This window comes from Pelmatolapia mariae, linkage group LG6, assembly GCF_036321145.2.
Source record: "Pelmatolapia mariae isolate MD_Pm_ZW linkage group LG6, Pm_UMD_F_2, whole genome shotgun sequence".
NCBI lineage: Eukaryota > Metazoa > Chordata > Actinopteri > Cichliformes > Cichlidae > Pelmatolapia > Pelmatolapia mariae.
Window position 1 is genome coordinate 33,518,627 of NC_086232.1, and position 19,503 is coordinate 33,538,129.

The 19,503-nt window shown below is 39.7% G+C and overlaps 1 protein-coding gene across 1 annotated transcript in view; it reads left to right on the top strand.

Annotated features, from left to right (window-relative positions):
* The first annotated feature begins 1,821 nt into the window (after window positions 1–1,821).
* The window catches only part of LOC134629771 (complement C3-like), a 64,067-nt gene continuing 46,385 nt past the window's right edge, over window positions 1,822–19,503 (top strand). The window contains exons 1-11 of the mRNA XM_063477289.1: window positions 1,822–1,895; window positions 3,133–3,328; window positions 5,159–5,321; window positions 11,773–11,867; window positions 11,967–12,055; window positions 13,284–13,366; window positions 13,481–13,568; window positions 13,730–13,835; window positions 13,989–14,109; window positions 14,297–14,412; window positions 14,580–14,726. Coding sequence (XP_063333359.1) covers window positions 1,822–1,895; window positions 3,133–3,328; window positions 5,159–5,321; window positions 11,773–11,867; window positions 11,967–12,055; window positions 13,284–13,366; window positions 13,481–13,568; window positions 13,730–13,835; window positions 13,989–14,109; window positions 14,297–14,412; window positions 14,580–14,726 — 1,278 coding nt within the window. The remainder of the gene's footprint in view (window positions 1,896–3,132; window positions 3,329–5,158; window positions 5,322–11,772; window positions 11,868–11,966; window positions 12,056–13,283; window positions 13,367–13,480; window positions 13,569–13,729; window positions 13,836–13,988; window positions 14,110–14,296; window positions 14,413–14,579; window positions 14,727–19,503) is intronic.

Here is a 19,503-nt window from a genome sequence, read left to right on the forward strand (position 1 = left end):
TACTTGTGTGTGTGAGAGAATAATCTTCTAACAGGTGTACTTAAAATTACTTATGTAGTACTTACAGTATAACGTCTGTCTCCTTTCCTGTAAGATATCCATAATTTCCAAATAAAGTACCTTATATTTAATTGCAGAGTAACTAAATATGGGGTACCTGCAGAAAGTTGATTCTGACCTAGACATTCCCCAAGTCTTGAGTCAGCGAATGGCTGCGTCCAGATGAACAGAATCAACTTTCTGGGCTTTTCTTACCTGGATGATTGTAAATGAAGCGATATATTTCTATAGTCTATATAATGCATCATCAAATTGCTGTATTAAAACAACATAAAATGCTGTCTACATGATAAATGTTGAAAAAGTCGTTTTTTTGTTTTTGTTTTTTTAATCTTCCTTCCTATGGGTTTTACCTATATTCAGTTGAACAATTTTTTCCAGGTGGTTTATACTGTAAGGTAAAGAAAGGTAAAGAAAAGCTCAACGATCAGATTATCCTTTATGAGAAAGCACTGGGGGATGCTGGAAAAGAAAGAAAACAACTTTTCTAACATGGAGAAACCTCTGGCAGAAACAGGACCTGGAAGTGGCAACCATCTGCTGCAACCAGGTCCTTTTGGGGGTGAAGCCATGCTTCTCAGCTGGAAAAGGGTGGCATACCCACCCCTCCCATGGTCTGTTGACCATGTGGGCGTTAACGTCCCTGAGCAGAACAATAGAGTCACTGGTTGGATCACTCTTCAGCACTCCTCCCAATGACTACAAAAAGCTGGGTACAGCTGGCCACAAATGACAGTCGGGACCTAATTCCTGACACAATCCTTTCATTCACCTGGGAAAATGCCAATGTACAAGCAACTCACATGATTCATTTTTAAATTGCATTTGAAATTTTATCATTTGCATAATGGAATTTCAGGAAAATAGGGATTGCTAACACTAGCACACTTCACTGGAGCAATTTGTGTTTCCTTTTCATTGTTTTTTGAAAAATGCAACTGAAAAGTTGCACATAATCCCAAACAAATTGAGAAGTTACATGGAATCATAAATAGGGTAGCTTTTCGCTAATGTTAGCTGTAATGATATATTCTGATTTGTTTTGGCACCAGAGGGCACTGGATGGGTGTAAGAATGACTCATGCAGAAGACTGGTGGCCCCTGTGTTTCAGGGGCAAGACATTTCCTGTTTTCCTGCCCTTCAGTTATGTAATGAGTAATAATGAGGTAATACTAATGAATTAGTAATGAGTTTAGCTGTTTGCAAGCTTGTCTTCTCTTGCTACTACTGCAGTGGATTGTATTCAGTCGTGCTGGATTGTTGAACTGACAACAGTTAGTGAAGCTGGCTCCCTTGTTTGTTTTGATTCTGCCTTCATCCTGTGAGTTACTTACCTGTTGTGCAGAAAAAGCCTGGAGACTGGAGAGAGAGAGGGAGAGAGAGATAGAGATCATGCTTTCTGTGAAAGACTCTATGAAGGTGAGAAACTGTGGAATTTCCTGTCTGTTCAGAGCCTGGACTTCACTGATAGGAAACCTTTGCCTTAGCCCTTGTGAACTTTGTTGTGTAAATTAACTTGAGTCCTGTGTTTGAGTCCTACCCGTTTTGATGGCCGTGACAGTTCACCTGTTTCTTCAGGGAAGAGATCATTATCAGGGCTAAACTGTTTCTCAACTGCCCCTGGGAAATCCTGTCTGTGTGTGTGTTTGAGAAGATGATGGATAAAAGTGTGTAAGAGTGCAGGAGGAGGGATGTTAGTGGATTAGAGGAGACTGCTGCAGGGCCACAGTTTACTTTAGTAGCAGAAAAGGATCAGGATAATGAGGAGGACTCTGCTGCTACTGGCCTCTCTGGCCTTTGCTTCCCTGACCTCTGTGGCTGATGGAGCTCCGTTGTAAGTAGACTTGCTGTACTTTTACACATTCCCAGTGAGTTTGAATTAATTCACGAAAAATAAAGCAGTTTTGGTCAGTGTGATTATTGTGGATCCATGTAAAATGTTGGATTATATTTTCTTTTTGCGTTTATATATTATTGCATGTATAGATTCACATTCTTTAAGGGCTCATAGTTGGTATTTGAAGGTTTGTAAATTAAGAAAAATTGGACATGTTAATGAAACCTTGGTCAATCTACCTTTATTGCTAACTATATTTTATTTGTAACTTGTGTAATGAGAAGCCAATGTAACATAAGTCAATGTAATCTGTATTTAAAATGATGCCAAGAACTTTGCTAAACTTTGTTCAGTTTGCACAACGGCACATTACCTCAGACAAGACAAACAAACTCCAGAGGCATGGTGAAAAGATTAACTGACCTAGTTCTGGAGCTTAATCAAGATAATCAATTCATCACTCATTGTGTTTGAAGTCCAGCACAATGCTTAAAACCAGTCTGAATTTACCAGTAAAATTACAGGACAGATTTTTAGTTTAAATAGGTCAGCTCTATGCTGTCACTGCTGCTTTTTGTAAAGCAAACAGTCATAAACTGGAGGGAACAGAACTTTCATTATCGTAAAGAACTACATGAAAGAGCAGAGGTGCAAACATTGTAAAAGTGTATCTTCAAAGCCGTATTAACTAGACCTTAACTAAACCACAATGGATTAACAAAAAAAGAAAACGAAATAATACAACATTGTAATATATAACTCGCTAGTGTGGTCATTGGTGGTATTCAAAGAGTTAATTGAAAAACTGATTTCAAGATGCAACATTTAAATATAAAGTATTTTTTTAAATGTGAGTTTTAGCAAAAAAGCATTAAGACAGTGCTTGTCAACCTTATGAAGGAAAATTCCCATCTAAAACACAAATATGTTACAAGATGATTAAAGACAAGTAGTTTCCTTTATTTTATTTTCTTACTGTATACTAGCTATTTCCACTTCGTCAGGACCATAAAAATCACAGATTTAGTGGTTTAAAGCCTCATAGGGAAAACAGCTGGGAAATACTTAACAAGTACTTAAAGCCTTCATACATCACACACACACACACACACACACACACACACACACACACACACACACACACACACACACACACACACACACACACACACACTCTCTTTTTTAACAGAGACTACTACTTTAAACATCTTTCTCCATTACCACTGCTCTGCAGGAAAGTGATGTCTGCTCCCAATGTTTTCCGGGTGGGAGCCGCAGAAAACATCTTTGTGGAGTGTCAAGACTGCACTGGAGGAGATTTTAGGGTTGATATCAATGTGATGAACCATCCAAACAAAATCAAATTGATGGCAAAAACAATTGTGACCCTTAGCAGAGTAAATAACTTCCAGCAGTTTGGGAAAATAAAGGTAAGAAAATACTTGCTTACTTTGAATGTGGAATGTGTACTGTGTCAAAGAGAGAGAGATCACCTGGCTTTTGACCTGCAAGAACAAGAGAAGCCCAGACCTCCCTCTCCCCAGCCACCTCCTCCAGCTTGTCCTGGGGAACACCAAGGCATTCCCAGGCCAGCCGGGAGATATAGAGATATAATCTCTCAAGCATGTCCTGGGTCTGCCCCGGGCTTTCTCCCAGTGGGACATGCCCAGAACACCTCACCGAGGAGGCGCCCAGGAGGCATCCTTGTCAGATGCCTCCTGGTGATGTGGAGGAGCAGCGGCTCTACTCTGAGCCCTTCCCGGATGGCCAAACTTCTTATCCTATCTCTAAGGGAGAGGCCAGCCACCCTTCGGAGGAAGCCCATTTCTGCCAACTGTATCCGCGATCTTGTTCTGTCGGTCACTACCCACAGCTTGTGACCATAGGTGAGGGTAGGGACGTAGATCGACCGGTAAATTGAGAGCTTCACTTTTACACTCAGCTCTCCCTTCACCACAAGAGACTGGTACCGTGTCCGTATCACTGCGGCCGCCACACCAATCCGTCCGTCGATCTCTCGCTCCCTTTTCCCGTCACTTGTGAACAAGACCCCGAGATACTTAAACTCTTCCACTTGGGGCAAGTACTTCTCTCCCTGACCCGGAGTGGGCACTCTACCATTTCCGGCTGAGGACCATGGCCTCAGATTTGGAGGTGCTGATTCTCATTCCCATTGCTTCACACTCGGCTGTGAACGTTCCAAAGTTCTAAAGTTTTTTTTTAAGCTAAAAATAAAATGAACAAAAATTACAAAAGAACAGAGTTTTTGTTTTGGTCAGATCTGCTGTGGATTGTAATTATTAAATTTAGAGCTCTACATGTAATTATTACATGTAGAGTTGCATTTACATAACAGCATTTAGTTTCATTATAAGGAGATTACAATTAAAGTAACATAGCCTACATACCTTGAAAAAAAAATCAGTCTTAACATTAAACTCTGGAAAGCAAAAGTATGTGATCACAGGTGAAATAAGGGATATTTTTCCAGTGGCAGGGTTTAGAGTGCTTCGTTTAGTGATAGCTGTTGATCGACTTTTCACATAATCTATGAATTTTGAAGGAAGACACACAAATATCTCTGCTTATTATTAGGCTAAAAGCTTGATATAGACATAACAATTTATAATATGTCAGCAGCATCCCCATAAGGAATTTAACAGCCCTGCACACCAGGACTGTGCTTATATTATACTTTAATCAAGATATAGTTATGATTTAATCACATTAGCTCAACAGTGTCACAAAAATATGAAATGGCCTGCTCAGGATTACATAAATCACATTTTCAACAAATGTTAGCGCAAAGACATGGAATATGTGTCTGTGTACAAACATTAACAAAAATGTTTCTATGTGCTTCAAAATGGAAATAATAATAAATATGGTGAGGTGAAACTAATCTTTCAATAATCTTACCACTGTAGTCTGTTAACTAGCAAATTAGCCTATGCTGGTCAGCTAGCTATATGTCTTTACTGTAGCAGCCCAAATCAGAGGCTAAATTTAGCATTTGTTAGCATCAGTCAGGAAGATCTGAGACTAACACTAGGGTTAGTGTAACTATGCCTCAAACCCTATAAAACATTATAGAACTTATTAGAGTCCTAAAATTATTACTTCCTGTCTATACATCAGTAGAACCATTTATCTACATCACTGAACTCAACAATAACCTTAAACAATACATCTTGAGTTCAGTCTCTTCATCACTGAAAATGCCATGTCTTCAGACAAATGTCTCTTCATAATGGTTTCAGATCCCTGCAGGAGACTTCAATAAAGATCCCAGTGTGAAGCAGTATGTATATCTACAAGCTCAGTTCCCTGACTGTCTGCTGGAGAAAGTCGTCATGGTTTCCTTCCAGTCTGGTTACATCTTCATTCAGACTGACAAGACCCTTTATACACCCAATAGCAGAGGTAAGTCCACTGCTACCTCATGACTGAGAAACACAACACCCACCATGTCCTCATGATAATTCTACCCTCTGAAAATATATTTTTAGTACACACTAGATTTTATGTGGAACATTTAGTGAACATCAGGCAAAGTTCAGTCAGTGTGTTACTGGTGATGTCATGATAATGTAGTATTGTAGTTTGAGATAAAAACAGAGTCTTGAAGAACTTCTATGACTACTTCTCACAAATTAGAAAGCTATTTTGTCTTGTCTACTAGACAAAATGTGATTCTGGTGGAAAAAAAGAATTAATTAATTTGAAAAAAAAAAAAGTGTTAAAAAACCGCATTTAATCGCACTTTGCATTCCAAGCAAAGGGGAACTTTTGTCAATGCTCGATTTCATATTATACTGATTAGACTGATGCACACATCGGAGCTACAAAAGCTGTGTCCCAAAACCTAGGTCGTATCCTTCGGAGGGCCCGGTCTTCTCAGTCTATGTGGGCCGGGTTCTTCGAAGACCTGAAGTGCAAGGCTTGTGAATGGGGACAGTCTAGCCTTCACATTTGCGTCACCAGCTGTTCCCACCCTTACCACTTCTCCCCACCCTTACCGCTCGGTGAAATGATGGATCTTTGTTAATCTAAGAGCTACAGCAACTACTGTTTTACCTTCGACTAAGAGATAACCAAGTTCAGGTACGATACATGTCATTTTTTTCCCCTTCAGATTGTTGATGTGTGTATTTCAAATCTGTTTACTAGCTAAATAAAACACTGATGTAGACGTGATTTTATTTAGCTCTTTTATCTTTTACAGTGAACCAGTGCATTTGACTTAAGTATAATAATCAAAATAATGTTTAAAATAAACGTAAATGTAAATAAACGTAAAACTGTTTTTTAAAGAAGAACAACAGCAACATTCATAATAATGACAAAAATAAAACAATTTCTGTTATTTTCCATATTTTCCTTCACCAGACAGGACCACAGTATTGCAGGATTAAACTGAGTGTCCCAGTCCTGGACAGGTTTTTTAACAATAAGGACACTAGGCCTGATTTTCGTCTCAGCAGGGAGTCTCTGAAAGTGCTGCTGAATCTCTGTAACCAGGGCCGGACAAATCGTTGGGGTGCCACAACTGAGGTCCTTGTGTTTCTTTTCTGGCTGGTAAGTGGAGCATCCTACAGAGTTGTTTCCAGGGTGTTTACTATACCAAGTTCCAACGCATTGTCCAGAGGGTCACAGAGGAGGTGGTGGCTATTCACCATCAGGTCATCCACCTCCCTTGGACTCCTGAAGACCTAGATGTTATGTCTCACGGGTTTGCAGGGCTGGCAAGACACAGAGCCTTTTTGAAAGGTGCCATGTCTGCATCAAGCCTCCCAGCGGCCCTGATGGTCTGTGCTACAGGAACAGGAAATTGTTCTCTTCCATACTCCTGCAGGTGGTTTGTGACCATCAGGGCTGCTTCATCGACACATACTGTATGTGGGCTGGACTGGGTCAGTGCATGACTCCAGGGTGCTACGCAACAGCCCACTGTACCGACAGGCCATTTACCCTCCTCCAGGGCACTTCATCTTTGCAGCTGGAGGGTACCCATGTCTCCAACATCCACTTCCCCTCGTCACTCTGTACAAGAGGCCAGTTCAAGGTGTGGGAGCCCAGCGCTTCAACTCTCATCATTCCAGGGTGCGCTCTATTATAGAGCGTGCTTTTGGAATGATGAAGACCAGGAACCATCTTCCTTCAAGCGCTGAAGGTGCACCACACCTTTGTACCACATGTAAGTCATTACAATATAGTGCCGTTGTTTTTTGCATAATTATAATGACATAATGGGAACTTTAGTGTATGTACATGTATAAACACCTTATTTAAAAAACAAAACATCTGTTTCAGGTCATAACAGCATGTGCTGTTCTGTACAACATCTGCCTCGATGCTGGTGACGTTGTGGACCCAGAGGATGATGTGCAAGATGAGGGGGAGACTGGTTTGGAGGCAGTCAGTTGTGCTCTCTGTGGGACCAGCTATCTGCTGAGGTGTCTGCCCTGGAGGAGCTACTCCTGGACTACGATTGTTTTTAACAGGCAAGTATTCTTTTAGTAGTGCATTTTTAAAGTGCTAGAATATTACTTGTTATATGTTTATTAACAGGATTATTTGCACCACTTTTTTTGCATCTTTCTGAATACATCTTAGTGACATGGCAGCCGTCAGTTACATCAGCCCTGTAAACCCAAGTGACAGATGATGCGGTGGACAGTGGAAACGAGCATCCCTAGACCTTCTGGAGATCACCCTGTATGATGCTCCACTTACTAGCTGGAAATACAAACCAAGGTCTCACTTGTGGCACCTCCTTCATCTCTCTGGCCCTGGTCCAGCAGATTCAGCAGCACTGCCCGAGACTTGCTGCTCAGTCAAAGATCAGGCCTGGATAAAAGTGCCTGTGCTTACTGGGGCATTCAGTTTAATCCTGGACTGTAATAATAATTCTTAATAATTCGATTTTTTTTCCATTGTTACTCTTTTCAGACATTTTAATTAATTGTGTTAAGAAAATGTATGTAGTACATAGTTTGTAAAAAACAAACAAACAATGCAAACAAAGGTAAAACATTTACATTTTTATTTACAGAAATTTAATCTTTTTTTTTTCAACAAGTTTTTCAAACAAACCAAACAGTCTGTTCATTCTCTCTCTTGCCTCCTCTGTTCTTCTTTACTCCATTTCCTTCTGCAAACTCATGTCCTCTCTGATTAAATCCAACAACTCATCATCCCTGTCCTTCTTTCTTTTCTCCCTTCTTTGCTCCACCTGGCCCTCATCCTCCTGCTCTTCCCCATCCAACACTTAGTTGCCCACTTCTGAACTGGGCCCTGGAGTGTCCTCCTCGATGTCTGAACATTTCCATCAACGTGTCTTTTAGACCTTATTCTCACAAAACTGCTCAAAGAAGTCCTGCCATTAATTAATGCTTCAATCTTAAATATGATCAACCTTTCTCTAATGATCGGCTATGTACCACAGGCCTTCAAGCTGGCAATAGTTAAACCTTTACTTAAAAAGCCATCTCTAGACCCAGCTGTCTTGGCTAATTATAGGCCAATCTCCAAATTTCCTTTCATATCAAAAAAGAGTAGTTGTCAAACAGCTAACAGATCATCTGCAGAGGAATGGCTTATTTGAAGAGTTTCAGTCAGGTTTCAGAGCTCATCACAGCACAGAAACAGCTTTAGTGAAGGTTACAAATGATCTTCTTATGGCCTCTGACAGTGGACTCATCTCTGTGCTTGTCCTGCTAGACCTCAGTGCAGCGTTCGATACTGTTGACCATAATATTCTGTTAGCACGAATAAAACATGCTGTAGGTATTACAGATACTGCGCTGCAGTGGTTTGTATCATATCTATCTAATAGACTCCAATTTGTTCATGTAAATGGAGAGTCCTCTTCACACACTATGGTCAGTTATAGTGTTCCACAGGGTTCGGTGCTAGCACCAATTCTGTTTACATTATACATGGTTCCCTTAGGCAGTATCATCAGAAGACACGGTATACATTTTCACTGCTATGCAGATGACACCCAACTCTATCTATCTATCTATCTATCTATCTATCTATCTATCTATCTATCTATCTATCTATCTATCTATCTATCTATCTATCTATCTATCTATCTGTCTATCTATCTATCCATGAAGCCAGATAACACACACCAATTAGTTAAACTGCGGGAATGTCTTAAAGACATAAAGGCCTGGATGGCCGCTAACTTTCTGCTTCTTAATTCAGATAAAACTGAGGTTATTTTAGTCGGCCCTGAAAATCTTAGAATTATGGTATCTAACCAGATTCCTACTCTGGATGGCATTACCTTGGCCTCCAGTAACACTGTGAGGAACCTTGGAGTGATTTGTGACCAGGATATGTCCTCAATGCACATATTAAACAAATATGTAAGACTGCTTTCGTCCCATTTGCGCAACATCTCTAAAATTAGAAATATCCTGTCTCAGAGTGATGCTGAAAAACTAGTTCATGCATTTATTACTTCCAGGCTGGACTACTGTAATTCATTATTATCAGGAAGTCCTAAAAACTCCCTGAAAAGCCTTCAGTTAATCCAAAATGCTGCAGCAAGAGTACTGACAGGGACTAGAAAGAGAGAGCATATTTCTCCTGTATTGGCTTCCCTTCATTGGCTTCCTGTTAAATCCAGATTTAAATTAAAAATCCTGCTCATCACATACAAGGTCTTAAATAATCAGGCCCCATCTTATCTTAATGACCTTGTAGTACCATATCACCCTATTAGAGCACTTTGCTCTCGCACTGCAGGCTTACTTGTTGTTAGTATTTAAAAGTAGAATGGGAGGCAGAGCCTTCAGTTTTCAGGCCCCTCTTCTGTGAACCAGCTTCAAGTTTGGATTAGGGAGACAGACACTATTTCTACTTTTAAGATTAGGCTTAAAACTTTCCTTTTTGCTAATCCATATAGTTAGGGCTGGATCAGGTGACCCTGAAACCTTAGTTATGCTGCAATAGGTGTAGACTGCTGGGGGATTTCCATGATGCATTGAGCATTTCCTTTTTAGTCACCTTTTTCACTCACTATGTGTTAATAGACCTCTCTGCAATGAATCGTACTTGTTATTAATCTCTGTCTCTCTTCCACAGCATGTCTTTATCCTGTCTTCCTTCTCTCACCCCAACCGGTTGCAGCAGATGGCTGCCCCTCCCTGAGCCTGGTTCTGCCGGAGGTTTCTTCCTGTTAAAAGGGAGTTTTTCCTTCCCACTGTCCCAAAGTGCTTGCTCATAGGGGGTCATTTGATTGTTGGGTTTTTCTCTGTATGTATTATTGTAGTGTCTACCTTAGAATATAAAGCGCCTTGAGGCGACTGTTGTTGTGATTTCGCGCTATACAAATAAAATTGAATTGATGGAGGCAATTAGGAATGGAGGCCTGGTAGAAGGCCTCTTTCCTAACACCTCATCCATGAGGGCAAACCAGGGCCATGTAGCAGCAGTGAGCTTCCCACTCACTCCCTGGATACTTGCAATCCTAATAGCCACACGGTGGAATTCAAAGCTTGATATGGTTTCTCGTCTACTAAAGAATCAAGAGGCTGTTTTTGCTGCTTTAGACAAACAGCCATGCAGGTAAATAAAACTATTTTTTAACTTTTCTAACTCTAAGCTCTATAGTTGACAGTTATTGTGTAGATTATTAATTACTTTCTTGAACTATCTACTACAGGTTTGTGACTGGAGGTGAGACATATGTCTTATGTTCAGTGGTTTCACCTGCTTTCTGCCACCTGCTTCAGACCATGGAGATCTCCGATGATGACCCAAACTACATGGTGAAATTTAAGACTGCCTGCACAAAGGATCTATGTGTAATGTAAACTCAACCATCAGTGGCTCCAGATAGCTACTGTGCTTGACCCACACTTTAAGGATTTAAAGTGTTTTGCAAGGGGAGAGCAGGAAGATGAAGAACTGCACTTTATGTTGAAATTTTAATTATTATTATTTAAAGACAATACCATTTTGACAATGTACTTAAAAGCACTTAAAATAACACTTTATTTTTAAGTCTGCCCAATTCTGGCCAGGGATATTTTTTCCTCTGTATTGAATTAAAATGCAGTTTAAATGTTTTTTTTTCTTTCCAGAAATAAAAAGAGCTTGAGTTTACAATATCTGAATCTGAAACCCTTTTAAATTAAAGAAAACATTTGCGCTTTGGGCAAATTTTCTTGTGCGATTAAATGCGATTAATCAAGATAAACTAATGATAAAGCCTGTAATTAGATGAATTTTTGTAATAAACTCCCATCGCTCTCTCGCTCTCTCTCTCTCTATATATATACATATATATATATATACATATATATACACATATATATACACATATATATACACATATATACACATACATATACACATACATATACATATACACATACATATATATATATATATATATATATATATGTGGGTGGGTGTGTTCCTGTCTAGCAATCTTTGTGAGGACCGAAATCTGCATTCTACTATACTTGTGAGAATCAACAGTCACTTGTGAGGACACACAACCTGGTCCTCACAAATTTGAAGGCATTTAAAGGCATTTTTGAGGCTCAAAATGTGGTTTTAGTGTCATGGTTAAAATTAGGTTATGGTTAGGTTTAGGGTAAGGGTTAGGCATTCATTTTTAATGGTTAGGGTAAGGGGCTAGGGAAACCATTATGTCAATGAAGGTCCTCACTAAGATACCTGAATGGGGTTGTGTGTGTGTGTGTGTGTGTGTGTGTGTGTGTGTGTGTGTGTGTGTGTGTGTGTGTGTGTGTGTGTGTGTGTGTGTGTGTGTGTGTGTGTGCAATGAAGTTCTTCAATAATTATTCCTTCAAAAATGCATACATCACATTGAACAAAGCCTTCCCATCAGTTTTATTCAGGGTGTTTGCACTCACAACCCAAATGGAGCCTGTAGAGATGACTGAAGAAACCCAAACTGATACTTCCATTACCATTAACTTTGTGGTAAATTTTTTATTCTTTATAAGTTCAGAACTGAAAGTAATATTATGCAATGAGCCATAACATGAACATCTTGAATGTTTTTTATTTTATTTTATCCAGACACCTGAAGGCATAATTTTACCACTTGGTCAAATCGCTCTACATCTAGGTCTCTACTCTGGAAATTTCCATCTTGATGAAACTGTTAGGTGAGTATTTAATTTTAATTGTTATTTTTACACAGCAGTGACTTAGTATGTTAATCAGGTGAAAAAAATACTAACTACTTCTGACTTAAGTAATTCTCTGTGAATTTCACATTGCCATGGTGGCTTGCTAGGTGCTTGCTCAGATTTGAAGTTAAACTTTTCACTGTAGAAAGCAGTTTTCTTCTCATGCAGAGTGTTAAGCGGACGCTAATGTTTTTGTCAATTTTTACGGACTAAAACTTAAAGTAATGTAAGTATGTCCACGCTTTAAACGCTGCATGGTCGTGCTCTCTCCTGTACTCCATATTATCCATTGTTGATCTGTTGCTGTAGTGGACGTCGCATGCGCTTAGGTCATTGTCATGAGACTCTCTCACAAACAAAATCATGACGGTTTAGTAACGCAGCGTGCTTAGGGAAAGTAACAGTAATCTAATTACTATTTTTTACAATAGTAATCCCTTATGTTACTCGTTAATTGAATAAAGCAATCGGATTACAGTCCCGGGCAGAGATGGGAAGTAACGCGTAACATCTCTGCCCGGGACACCAATTGCTGTAAAAATACAGAATCATTTTGTCATTTTTTTTGTAAATGTAGTTGAATCCCATAAATGCATTTGAATAACATCATATTAACAGAAATCAAAAGGTACAACTTTACAATATACAAGAAACAAAATGCTGATTGTATTACAATGGTCTCTCGTTTACCGTGGGAGTTACGTACTAAAAATAACCAGCGATAGGTGAAATCATTGCACCAGCAAGCTTTATTTTTTACAATTATTATAGATGTTTTAAGGCTGTAAAACATTTTCACACTATTCTCTCTTATTTAAAACCTCTCAAAGTTCAAACCTTCATAGAAAAATAAGTCCAGTATTATAGAATGAAACGTATGGGCAGAGCTTTGTGCCATCAGAAACTGAATTTGAATAAGTTAAATTTGAATTTGAATTGCTCAGATTGAATCTGAATTGCAACTTGAATAAATGCTTTTTAAAACTGAATTTGAATTAGCCTAATTTGAAATTAAATGTATTGGATTGAAAATGATCATCACTAAAATGAAATTGAATTTTATATTTTGAAAATGAATTCATTTGCTTTGAAACTGTATTTTATCCTTTAAAAATGTAGCTCTCGAATAAATTCAGTTTTACTTCTCACCATTCAGTTTTATTCAGTTTTTATCATTAAAATATTTGTGTGTTTGTGTGTGTAGTTCTGGACTGTGGAAAGTGGTGGCAAAATTCCACAGCAACCCACAGCAAAAATATTCTGCAGAATTTGAGGTCAAAGAGTATGGTGAGCATCCTGTTATCTGTACAGTACCTGCATGACATTTCCTTATTGTTTTTGCAAAATGTGCAATACAAATAGCAATTTGAACTTGACAAAGAAAATATTTTAATCTTGCAGTTCTTCCCAGTTTTGAGGTGAAATTGACACAATTAACACAGTTCTTCCACGTGAACAGCAGAGATTTCACCGTCAGAATCAAAGCTACGTATGTAACAGTTTTGTGGATTTAAGAGCTGCATGCTGTACTTTATGACTGTGTATGTGACCAATAAAAAAAATTTTTATTTGGATATTTATGTAGAAATTATGTGATCCTTTGTTGTTAGTTTGTTACTCTTATTCTGAAGTCTTTATTCTGTGGTTTAGATATCTGTTTGGTCAAGAGGTGGAAGGAACAGCCTATGTGGTATTTGGGGTTATCAAAAAGGACCAAAGTATGCAGAGCTTTCCAGACTCTGTTCAAAAAGTTCCGGTGAGCCCATATTTATACTTAAGATTCAGCATGTCCATTAAAAATTGATATTGAGATAAGAGTTTAACTACCTCCTACTACTCACAAACTGTATTATTGTGCTATTACAGTAGAACATAATTTTACACACACCTCTTTATGTTGATGAATTAGATTAGAAGTGGTGAAGGAGAGGTGGCACTGAGGAGGGAGGACATAACAAAAGTTGAGAGGGACATCAACAGCCTTGTAGGGGGCGCCATATTTGTATCTGTCAGTGTCCTGACAGAAAGTGGTAAGAAAGAAAGCTTTTTTAAGCCTCTTTTTAAGCCTGTTCTGAATGTTTGAAATGTCTTTTTTTTTGGGTTTTGTTCGTGTTTTAGTTTTTTGTTTTTATGTTGTGAAAAACATGTAGTTGAAAAGCATATTTATTCTGGTAATCAGTTTATCTGTGCATATAATTATCTTGCACCCTATCACAGGTAGTGAAATGGTGGAGGCTGAACTGAGAGGTATCCAGATTGTCACATCACCCTATACAATCCACTTTAAAAGAACTCCAAAATATTTCAAGCCAGGAATGTCCTTCGATGTTACGGTAAAGCACTAATTTAAATTTACATAGCTTGACATCATATCACTCTTTAAAAACTTTGATGCATAATGGAATCCAAATCAGAATTTGTAGTATACACTTTGTGCTGTTTGCAATAATTATAATTCCCTTACCAAGTGTTGTGATTTAATTTCTTTTTTTGATGTTAGGTTGAAGTTTTAAATCCTGATGAAACTCCAGCAGCAAACATTCCAGTAGTGATTAATCCTGGTGCAGTCATGGGACTCACTGCAGCTAACGGCATAGCATGGCTTACAATCAATACAGGGAGAAATGAAGCCGAGCTGAGAATCACTGTAAGTATCAAAGGTTTAGAATTTAAAAAGAAAACAAAACAAAACACAGCAACAAAAATAATAATCAAAGAATATCTATGTATATATGTCTGCATGTACCCTGTATCTCCACCTTAAAAGTCTTAATGAAACTTTGCATGAATGTTGATAGATACACAGCAAATATTAACATCAGTTTAAAAAAAAATATTGTTCCTAACAGTGCGATTTCCTCGGTGGCAAAACTATAGTCTCTTGTGCAATACTCTCCTCCCAATTCATGATGCAAGAAAAAAACAAAACGAGTTATTTACAACAGTGCTCTCTCCCTCCAATACTCCTCCCGTAGTAACCTGACAAAACAAGATGTAACAATTTAGTAAACGTTTCAACAAGACGACGGACTGATTGAGACAGGTTTCAGTTTCTGTGATTGCTGGATCCAGCGTTGATGGAAGCCCAGCCATACTGGTAAATACCAGACTGTTGACGAGGATCATTGTCAGCAGGTGAATCCTGATTGCAGTCAGGTGTTGCTGGCCTCAGCCCAGGAACTCCACAGGCCTGATGTTGCCTGAGAACCGGGACACTGGCCCCACACACACAAAACAGGGGACTGGAAACAAACCGCACACGTAACATAACAGAAAAAGTTGGTCGACTGGCGAAGACTGACAACGCAAGACACTACACACTGAGTACTGTGTCACACAGTGGAAATTTGTCTTTATAATCGGTTTTATTCTGATTTTAATGTTTATTTTTGAGTGTTGGTTTGATTTTATTTGCATGATTTTAGTCTGATATTGTTAGGATGCCTGGGTCGTTGACCCAGGGTTTTGAGTTTATTATATTATTTATCATTTCTAGTCTTTAGTTTCTTTGTTAGAGTTCTGTCTTATGGTTTATGTCTCTGTGTAATCCTTAGTTGCTATATCCCCGTGTCCAGTCAGTGTCTGTGTCTGCCCTGGTCCCACGTCTCTGTTCCCTCTGTTGCAATGCCTGCGTGTCAGTCTGTGTTAGGTTTCCTGTTTTATTTTGAAGGTCCATGTCTGATGTTAATGTATCTGGTTTTGCTTCCCCTTGTCTCGTTAGGCCTGATTTGCCCCAGCTGTGTTTCCCTCCTGTTACCCATTCCCTGATTGCTCCCTCTGTGTATTTAAGCCCTGTGTTTCAGTTTGTCAGTGTCGCGATCTACTCTTATCTACCCTCACTCATCATCGTTTATTAAGTGTGCCTATGCCAAGAGGCACACTTATTACTATTCGTCAGATTTATCCTACTTATTATTATTCTCCATCTTCCGCCTAAATTTCGGCGCGTAACTCGCCCCACAGTTTTGAGACAAGGTTCACATATGTTACCTCATTTTGTGCGGCTGGATCTGGAATGGTGTGCTATGACTTTTGGTGTTCATGACTTTTATAGTTTTTCAAATATTTAGATTTTAGTGGAAATTTTGGCCAATTCATCTTTTGGCGCCATAGAAACAGACTTCATTTGTGGTGTGTTGGCTCTCTCTAGTGGTATACCGGGAGTAGTACGGCCGAAGGGTAGTACGGCCGAAGGGTGTATACTTGGTGGAAAACTCCATATCCCACAATTCATAGCACGCCTCTACAGGAATCAAACAATGGCGGACACCACTTGGATTCTATAATGCTTTTATTCGTGTTTCTAGGTCACAAAATAAACTTTTAACATATTTTCAGGCGAGAATGTAGGTGTGTAAACTTCAAATATCTGCTCGTTTTATCAAGACATCCCATATTAGCAACAGTTCTCTTACGTGTTGCTGATAGCCGGCTAGCTAGCTAGCGCCGCTAGCGACCCTTCGTGAAAAAGCACCCAGGCTTGTCTTACAGTGAGGCGGCTGACTCTCGTTTCATGACCCGATCGCTCGCCAGAGTCTGTCTCAGCTGGACTTATTTTTCGTTTACATGGACCGATGATGCTGGTCGATGTGGAAAAAATAACTGAGTTGTTTGGTGGTGGAGCTACAAAAGAGGGCAGCTATCCACCGGTGTGTGACAGAAAGGACATGCCGCGAACGACACATACGAGGCGGCGAGGCGACCGCCGATCGACCGGGGATTGCTTACGCGGAGCTCAATCGTGGATCAGGGAAATCGAAGGCAGGAGCGTGAGGTGAACTGAATTTCAGGTAAGAAGTTATGAACTGCACTCTATTTGGGTCAGATATAAATCGAGTTTAGGTGTAGTTTATTTTCGTTGTGCTGACCTTTTACAATCGTACTGCATAGCACGACGGGAGTTTCTATATAGCTGTGTGCGCGCTAAGTTACTGACGTTGAACTTTATTTTATTCATAAGGGTTAGTTCGTAGAGTTGCCGTACAAAGGGAATCGTCCCACATTCAGAGAAAATATTACGATTTATTCTGTCGTTACGAAGCCTCCCCTGTCATTCTCTCGCCTGTTGCAACTTCAATCGTGAAACTGATCAATGATCGGCTTTTCTCTCTTGTTTATCGCGCTAAATAACAGCAGCACGTTTAAGCTTGATCAGCTGTTGTTAGAATTCATTTGATTTTAATTTCTAGTATCAGCTGATGTTTGCTGATCAGCTGACAGCTGGTAACTGTGCAGGGGCGGATCTAGCAAAGCTTTTGCCAGGGGGCCAGGTAGGGCATTAACAGGGAAAGGGAGACACAAAGATATACTTTTCTTTCTTACTCTCATATAAAATATTTAGCTTTTTATTAAATAGTTATCTGCATCTTACAACCAAAGTTTGTATAATAATACACAAGATTGGCTGTAGACCATTGTTAATCATTCAGAACACTGTGTAAAAAATACAAAAAACAAAAAGTGAATTCAAAAGTGCATAAATATTTATTTTACGTGTTTGATGTGTGTGGCGGGGCGTGGTCTGCAGTGCCGCTGCAGGGGAGGTGGACCCACGGGTGTAAAGTCTGTGCTCTCTCGACTGCTTTTTGGGTGTGTGTTGGGCTGTGAGTTGAAAAGCTACAGCCGGCTGTGTGGGTACACCAACCATGTGTGAAAAGTGGTCCATAACGTAATGCTTCAAAGCGTGTTCATGCAAACATTGTTGGGTCTGCCGTGGTACAATGGGACTTCTGGTCATGAACCTCTGTGCACAGCGTCTGCAAATCGGGGCTGTACAAAGTCACTTCATCTTTACCCAAAACTGTAAGCTGTCATCCGTGAGGCGCGAGCGGTGTTTGTTTTTACCATAGTTCATGGTGGAGAATGGCTGCTCTGCTGAGTTTTGCTCTCTGTAGCCGTATGAATGGCAAACTATACTGATTAGCAGCGGCATAGGCACACTTAAAATTTCTTCTGAAATTTTCGCTTTCTAGTTTATATAGCACTTTAAAAACACACAAGGCTGACCAAAGTGCTGAACAATAGAAACATAATAGATGCCATAAGAATAATAAATACGATAAAATAATAAACATAGCGAAAACAATAAAATATAAGTAAATACAAGTCAGTCAACCACTGAGTCAAAAGCCAGTGAATAAAAATGCGTTTTAAAAACCATCACTGATGTCGATTGCCTAATGTGAAGAGGAAGATTATTCCAAAGCTTAGGAGCCACAATAGAGAACGCTCGGTCTCCTCTCAGTTTCAGCTGTGATTTGGGGACTGAGAGCAACTGCTGCTCAGCTGACGGAGCGAACGAGTGGGGACATAGGGCTTCAGCAAATCAGACATATATGCAGGTGCCAGACCATCTAAAGCCAGCCACGCAGAGGACACTCATGCTGTATGTTTTGTTTTCCTGCCTGCGTTAATGTTTGTACTTTGGAAGTTAGTTACTTTGAGTTCAGCATTAAAGCTGTTTTGAGTTCACGTTTCGTTTCTGTGAGTCTGCACTTTGGGTCCTATTCCTGCCTGCACACAGCCGTTCCATAACAGATATCTGTATTGCATGTTTTTAGTTTTTATATGACATTGTTTTAATCCACTGTAGACTGGCTGGACATGGGACAAATTAGCTAATAGCAGGCACTCATTGAGGTGTGGGTGTACCCTGAGGTGGCCTATCAGCTAGTGAATCGATCTATTTAAAGAAATCTGGCTGAGCACCGAGAGGGGGGCCAGATATAAAGAGAAAGGAGCGTGTAGGAATGAGGCATGGGAGAGAAGGACATGCTCTCTGATTGGCAGACAAAATGGCTTGTGAAAGGACGGGCAGAACAGCACCCATTTTCTGGCGACAGAGACGGCAACCAGTGGGGAAAATTATGAGCGATGCCACGAGCAAAGACCCTGTGGCAAGACTCGAATGCAAGACTCGAGTGCGGAGCGCAAGATGGGTTATGATGTGACAAGCCTGCTGGAGAGACAAGATGAAGATGGGAGGTTTCTCCTCGTCTTCCTGGAACTAGGCTGGGGTGGTCCCCACGTCAGAAGAACTCCTCTCTCTAACTTTTACACATAAGAAACATTCGTCTTGGGTTGTAGGACAATTGAATCTCGGGACGATGTGGGATTTTAGTGTACAAAGAACATTTTTGTATATGTTTTAGAATCTGGTTTGTTTTATTCCTGCTTTCCTCCTCTAGAATAAATTATGTGATTAAGACCTGCTCAGTCTTACTTTCTCCCCCCCTTTTATTCAAAGAATTTCCTGGTGGGACATTTAGACCCTCCAGCTTCAGTGTGTACATAATGCACCGGCAATTTTACTAAAATCTGAATGCATGGACACACAATAGGGAAGAAAAAGGTGAAAAATATATATTTAATCAAGAAGATGAAGTAACTCCACTGTCTCTGTGGCATCAGCTGAAATGATCTCA